The sequence below is a fragment of the Lepisma saccharinum genome, chromosome 14, assembly GCF_977018435.1.
Source record: "Lepisma saccharinum chromosome 14, izLepSacc3.1, whole genome shotgun sequence".
NCBI classification, from domain to species: Eukaryota; Metazoa; Arthropoda; class Insecta; order Zygentoma; family Lepismatidae; genus Lepisma; species Lepisma saccharinum.
Window position 1 is genome coordinate 53,241,167 of NC_139242.1, and position 7,946 is coordinate 53,249,112.

General features: G+C 35.8%; 1 protein-coding gene across 1 annotated transcript; it reads right to left on the bottom strand.

Annotated features, from left to right (window-relative positions):
• Positions 1–7,100: 7,100 nt before the first annotated feature.
• On the bottom strand, positions 7,101–7,385 carry LOC145998361 (histone H3, embryonic-like). The gene has a single exon (XM_083134770.1). It carries the CDS (start codon positions 7,383–7,385, stop codon positions 7,101–7,103), a length of 285 nt encoding a protein of 94 aa, XP_082990896.1.
• Between the last annotated feature and the right edge of the window lie 561 nt (positions 7,386–7,946).

The window sequence follows — 7,946 nt, forward strand, 5'->3', positions numbered from 1 at the left end:
ACGAAATGTAAAAAATGCAAGTGTGCAGTGCCAATTATTGTGAAGAAGACTATGTGCGAGATCTAAAAGCAGAATTTCTGTATTTTCCACCAAAGAAGGTGCTGAAGCCAACTGCAGTGCCATCGCTAAAATTACACCCAATTTAAGAAATGTACCTACTTTAGTACCAAAAAATCGAGGAAGACGTGCCCTAAACAAGCTAAAGACTATGCTGCCAGAAAAGATAAAAATATGTATACGAAGGGTATATACACAAACTGCAAGCAATGTTTCGTAGTTGGAAAATATATTCGATCGTTTACAAAGGAGAAACACACGTCTGCATTCAGAAGCAAATAAATTAAAGATTACAAACAACCTCTATCAACCTGCTTTAACTGAATAAAGAAGTTCAAAATCTCCAACGTAACCTAACCGACAGTACCACAAGAAAAGTCATCAATATCTTGAAAATGTGTTCAACTAGTGCGAAGTACGTAGTGAACCTAACTGATTTTTTATGTACATTTTATGTAAGTCGGATTTATAATTATTAACAAATTCATTTAACACAGACCGATGTTGATTGTGATTTGTATGTTCACATTATTGTGAAAAACGTTGTCGGAAATGGGCATTTCGAAGATCGCGTACTAACTTTCAAGCTATTGGAAATGAAACTCACTTAGTAGATCTTCAATTCGAGTTACATAGCGTTGTATGCACGATGGTAAATATTGCATGAGTGAATATTACACCCATCATTGAAATTTTTGCAACTTTGTTCAATTTTGGTATTTCACAAATACATTGTGAATAATTTTGTACCCTTGTACTCAATATAAACCAATGGATATTACATTATTTCTTTGTAGTACATTTCTGTCAAAAAGAGCAAGATCTAAGATTAGTGTAATGCAAGTTACTTCGTTAATGTACAAATGTGTGTCGCATATCAGCCTTGGAGTATATTTTCCGGTTATACAACTCAGACACACATGGAAATGGAAAATCTGCGGACAAAGTCCTTTAACGAATAATAATTCGTACACTTGCACGGTCAATCATTGTGAGTTCATGTAACTTTTCTCCTTTATTGTTTAATTAAACTAAGATATTTTCATCGATATTCTCAAACTAACTAACTAACTAACTAACTCTCTAGCCTTCTTAAACCCGAAGGTTCATGGCTGCAGCAACACAGGCCTTCCATCTGTCCCTATCTTGTGCAAGATCTATATACTCTTTTCCATCCCTACCGATTTCCCTTAGGTCCATCTCGACGTTGTCCCTCCATCTTCGTCTTGGCCTTCCTACTGGTCTCTTGCCATCAGGTTTCCCAACAAGAATCCTGTAAACTCCTCTTTCCTCTCCCATTCGTACCACATGGCCTGCCCACCTAAGTCTTCTTGATTTAATTATTCTAATAATGTCTGGACATGAATACAAATTATGTAGTTCTAAATTATGTAACCTTCTCCACTCACCTGTCTCCTCATCCCTTTTAGGTCCAAAGATTTTCCTAAGGATCCTATTTTCAAATACTCTCAATTTATGTTCCTCTTTCAATGTAAAGGACCAAGTTTCACACCCATATAATACTACAGGCAAAATTACTGTTTTGTATATTTTAACTTTTAGTTTCTTAGATATTAAACGAGAAGACAAAAGTTTATGAAGAGAAAAGTAACATGCATTTCCTGAATTAAGCCTACCTTTTATTTCCTCTTTAATATAATTTTCATTTGTTAATATTACTCCTAAGTATTTGAATTTGGAAACTGTTTCAAACGAGTTGTTACCAATAATTAGATTTTGATTATTATCTAACACTTGGTTTCGGCCTGTAAGCATATATTTAGTTTTCTCTTTGTTAACTTCCAAACCTATCTCTTTAGCAGTTTTGAAAAATATTTTAGCATTATTCTTAATTGTATTCACATCATCCCCCAGTAAGTCTACATCATCTGCATATGCTAACAACTGAGTCACACCATTTAATTTTAGTCTTTCTTTAGTTTCGTTTACCTTCCTAACAGCATATTCTAAGGCAAAATTAAAGAGCAATGGAGATAATGCATCTCCTTGTTTTAACCCATCATGAATTGTAAATTTGTCAGACATATTAATACCCACACGAATTTTACTTTCTGTTTCACTGGTGCATACTTTTATCATACTAACAAGCTTCTTAGGTATTCCAAAGTCTACTAATATATTATATAATTTATCTCTTTTGACCGAATCATATGCTTTTTTGAAATCAACGAATAGCTGATGGACATTTTGATTATATTCCCACTTTTTTTCGAGTGTCTGTCTGATGTGAAAAATTTGATCTGTAGTTGATCTGTTGCGTTTAAATCCACATTGATAATCACCTATAATTTCATTAGCATATGGGGTTAGTCTTGTTAAAAGAATGTTAGATAATATTTTATATGTTGTTGAGAGTAGAGAAATTCCACGGTAATTATTGCAGTTCATTTTATCACCTTTTTTAAACACAGGAACAATTATGGATTCTTTCCACTGTTGAGGGATTTCTTCTTTATTCCATATTAAACAAATTAATTTATGAATTTGACATATTAATGAATTTCCACCATATTTAATTAACTCAGCTGGTATTAAATCAATGCCAGGTGCTTTGTTATTCTTTAGCCTTTTAATAGCATCTTTAACTTCAGTCAAGTTAGGTTCTGGAACTAAAGGTTCTGCTGTGTGGACTTCATTTACTTCTGATTTATCTCCTACATGGACATTTAAAAGGTCATTAAAGTAGTTCTTCCATCTATTTAGAATATCGCTTGGGTCAGCTAGAAAATCACCGTCTTTATCTTTTATCAAGTTTACTTTAGGTTGCCACCCCTTTCTAAACTCATTTACACCTTTATATAAATCTCTGATATTTTTATTTTTGCTGTTTGTTTCAATTTCGTTAATTTTGCTTTTCAAGTAATCTCGTTTTTTACTTCTAAACGTGCGGTTAACTTCTCGCTTTATTCTATTATAATTGTTTAGATTTGTATCATCAGAGTTATTTAACCACCTAAGTCTAGCCTGATTTCTTATTTCTATTAGATTATGACATTCATTATCAAACCATGGCTTACTTTTTCTCGGTTTATGGTATCCTATACTTTCTTTAGCTGCTGATTCTATTGCATTACGTATGTGCTCCCAATTCTTATTTACATCTGTTTCATTTATATTTTCATCATCATTTAAATCCTGCAAAACATCAAATCTATTTGACAGTTTAATTTGGTAATCTTTCTTAATTCTTTCATCAGTAAACTTTCCTGTATCAAATTTTAGAACTTTTAGATTTTGTTGCTTATGATTTATCACTGAGAGTCTTTCTCTTAATTTAGCAATTACTAAATAATGGTCACTGGCACAGTCAGCACCTCTATGTGTACGAACGTCAATTATACTAGTATGCCTTCTCTTATCAATGAGAATATGATCTATCTGATTATGAGTTTTACCATCTGGAGAAGACCAGGTATATTTATGGATATCTTTATGTTTAAAAGTGGTACTTTTCACAATTAAATTCTTTGAGGTTGCAAAAGTAATCAATCTTATACCATTATCATTACTTAATTCATGAAGACTTTCTTTACCAATTGTGGGTTTAAATGTCTCTTCTTTGCCAATCTGTGCATTACAGTCACCTAACAGAATTTTCATATCATACTGAGAAAATTTATCAAAGACCTGTTCTAACTCTGTATAAAAATCATCTTTAGTATTATCATCTTTATCTTCCGTTGGTGCATGTATGTTTATTAAAATAATTTTACACCACCTACCCTGTAAAACTGCATATGATACCCTATCATTAATAAATTCTACTGTTTTAAGAGCCGAGATAATTCTATTATTTATGAAAAAGCCTGTTCCAAAATTATGATTTTCAGTACCACCATAGAAAAAAGTATAATTTTTAGTTTTACAATTCCCTTCTCCTGGCCACCTAACTTCCTGGACAGCTACTACATCTAATTTATACCTAACTATCTCATTAACTGTACACTGAAATGCCCCAGGCCGGTAAAGGCTCAGAACATTCCAGGTGCCTAATTTAATATCCTTATTCCTAACGTAGATCTTATCCTTAGTCCAGGGACCTCCCAAAGTAGTCCCCACCCGGAGATCCGAACGGGGGACTATTTTACCTCCGGAATATTTTACCTTGGGAACATCCATGGCCTTATATTGCTGATTCTTGACATGGCTTTTTACAGTGCAGAGTTGTCAGCTCTACGCCTAACCCCCAATATGAATGGAGGAACTAGTACAGAAGACAAATACAAACACATTAGAGAGCACAACTACTACACAAGACATACACAAACACATTAGAGAGCACAACTACTACACAAGACATACACAAACACATCACAACTATAACACAATATAAACACAAACACACCACAACTACTACACAAGACAAACACAAACAAATTACTACTACGCAAAACAAACATACTAGACAGCACAACTACTACACAAACATACTAGACAGCACAACTGCAACACAAGACACAGGAGGACATTTGCAAATTTAAATCAACCCAACACAGAGATTGAGGTTGATCTTGATGTAGGGGATGGCTTTATACACCCCCACAGAGCAGATCTATACATCAAATTTGATGATTTTAGATAGTAAGGGAATTTCCCCCCGTGCATTCTGAAGGGTGCAAAATGGCAAAATGTGCCGACGCACCCAAAAATTTTATTCATTCACTCACACAAGGAACGCACCTACATGATTATGAGCTTCCCAAAGCAAAGACATGGTTATGAAAATATGTATCAATTTGTCACAGTAGGGTAACACGGTTGAAAAAGAAATCGTTCTTTTGTCCAATAGTACTAATACTCTAACGGAGTGGTTCTCAAACTGTGGTACGCGTACCTACAGGAGTACATGAACGATTTGAACGCGATCAGCTCGGAAAGAGAAACGTCGAAAATACCTACACTACTACAGGGAGGTTATTTCAGTAGTTTACAACCAGAGCGTCGGCCGCTCGACGGCCCCTTCATGCAACAGGTCCAGGCAAATTGCGTTACAGGAAGTCCGTAACAGAAACCGCTTGTTTTGTAATGTTTCCACTTTTCACAATTACAGTTACAGAGCGGTTTTTCAGCCATGGTGTAGCTAAAAAACAAGAATCGAAATATACTCAATTTGGAGCCGAATATCCGCTTGAAAGTTTCAAGTGCAGAACCAGACGTCAAGAAACTGTGTCAGGCTATGCAGGCACAACCTTATCACTAGAAACACTGAGGATTAACAATAAAAACTCCAAAATTATGCTTGACAGTTTGTTTACAAACTTATGTTTGTTCTTTACTTTTTTCAATATCTCTGGAAAAAATATATGAAGAAAAAAGTTTTCTTATATATACTTCTTAGCATACATGCGTTTCACATTTGTATTTTTGTACCTAATCATAAAGATTGTAAAGGTAGGAACATCCAGTAAAATAATAAACGTAGGATTCTAATGCTTATTTGCTTACCATCTTTCCACATACAGCCCTAATGCCATTTTTCTGTATTGCAGATACACGCCTCCAACATATCTAGCAGCCCAAAAAAATCCCCAAACACCATTATCCCGAGAATACCTATGATGGGGATACACTAGATGTTTAGTTACGACTAAAGGGTACAATGAAAAGAAAAGTTTGAGAGCCGCTGCTCTGACGAGATCAGCAAACAAAGACTTCTTCTTAAAGTTTATAAGGAAAAAGACCAGAGACTGCAAGTTATCGTCAAGGACGATGTCCCACTGAATATTGCACGGCGTCAAAACCACGATAGCTCTAATGACAACCCGTGGCCTACAATGTACAACTACAGATTGTCGGCTTCCGCTGTAGTTCAATCGTTTCCACGAAAACCAGTAGTGCTTGAAGGTGCAAGTGAAAATTCCAATAATCGCCGTACGTGGAAGAGGAAGCATCACATATGTATGTAGTTCGGAAGCGGACGTGTGATTCGGTTCAAGGTTAGGCCGCGTTGCGCTGATAAACTTTGCGGCGAGAGTCTTCTTGTCTCCCCATAGTGTGTCGGCTTGTGACTCAGATCTTTCGCAAAATTAAATGGCGCAACACTGTTAAGGTCGGCGCCCTGTAAATAGGTTGGGTGCAAACGTCGTTGCCACTCTCTTTATTTTTCACGTCGCTCTTTTACCACTTTTGGATGATCGCGGCTAGGAGAATGAATCTGGACGCTATAATGTTGAATACGGACTACCATAACTGTAAATGGCACAAGACTGGAATGGGATAACTTAGTCCGTGCTACTAACATAGAGATGAACTGGTGCTGAGGGTGCTACATCATCACTGGTCAACCCGCCGTAATTCTGAAAGAGCGCTCTATTATGCACGTGAGGATTGCAGAGAGAGAAGCGCCACTGTAGCGTTGGTACAGTGGGACGGAGGCAAGAGGCTCCGTCGGTCGCGTTCGTACATTATATATATATATATATATATATATATATATATATATATATATATATATATATATATATACGGAATGTTACTGGGACATTGTAACGTTCCAGAGAAATATCTGGGCCTTTGGATGTCTTGTGGGAGCTGCCGTCGTAATTAACACATCGGAGTTCTTGCAGGTCACGTGAAATTGTTTTCAGTGACTTCGATCTTGCTGTGGACAGGGAATGGTGCTCTAGCCCAGTGGTTTTCAACCCTCATGAGACCAATGCTATTTTCTTAAAGAGGCGATGCCCTAATCCCAACAAATTTACTCGTAAATACTTATCTATTTTTTTTAAACTTTGTACATTAATTAATACATACCTTCGAAATTAAATATTAATAAATAAATTAAATGTATTATTTACTTATCGCCTATAACAGAGCTCTGGCTCCAATTAAGAAAGACGTACATAGATCATAAATACCAATTTATAACAATACCCTACTTTAGAAGATGAATGAAGGAAAGAGAAAAACAACTGCACTATATACGAGTACAATTTTATACTGTGCATAAATCAATTAAAATAATATTAACAGAAGAATCCATAGATATATATATATATATATACATACAGGAATATATGTACTCATAGCCTATATAAACATACACACACATACGCACACACATATATAACAGAAACACGGACTGTCTCGCGGACGAGACGCTGGAAAGGAAGCTTCCTGATGAGCAACTCGGTGCTCTTCTGGTAGCGACGGATTTCTCGAAGAGCCACGGTACCTGGCCTGTACCTATGGGGCTTCTTCACTCCTCCGGTGGCGGGAGCGCTCTTCCTAGCTGCCTTTGTGGCGAGCTGCTTCCTTGGGGCCTTGCCTCCGGTGGATTTTCGTGCAGTTTGCTTAGTCCGGGCCATTGTCGCGTGCTTGTCCTAAGCGTTTCCGTTTCAAACAATTTTTTTTCAAACGATATTCTCAAAGCGTTTCATTTATCGTGTGATCATAAATCTATTTCTATAGGCTTAAATTAGTAGGTTAAGACATTTAAGTTTGATGTTCCTAGTACTCATCAAGTATTTCGAGTAGGTTAACTTAGTTAAATTAGTACTTGTACACTTTGGTTCGTATTCTGCACGAGTTTGTATGTAAAGTTCTAAATACGAAAAAATACTTTTTAGAACTATGACAACGATGACTTGCAGCCAAATTTGAACCAGAGAAATTAAAAATATCTGCAAATTACAAGCTGGAATTGCGTTTTCAAAGTCTGAAACTACTATCTTACAAACTATTTCATCATTCTTCCTCCACCTAAAACTTTCCAAAAAAAATTTGCATGTGGAACTTTGATCCGTACGTAAATTATTGTACAGTAAATAAATATATGAAGAAGGTTGGGGATTCTTTCGAATTTAGAGTAAGTTTCAAATGCAGAGTAAAATTTTATCTAGATTGTATATTGCTTCTTTCACTTGATA

Coding starts and splice junctions, on each gene's coding strand:
- LOC145998361 (XM_083134770.1), bottom strand. CDS start 7,385: ATGGCCCGGACTAAGCAAACTGCACGAAAATCCACCGGAGGCAAGGCC.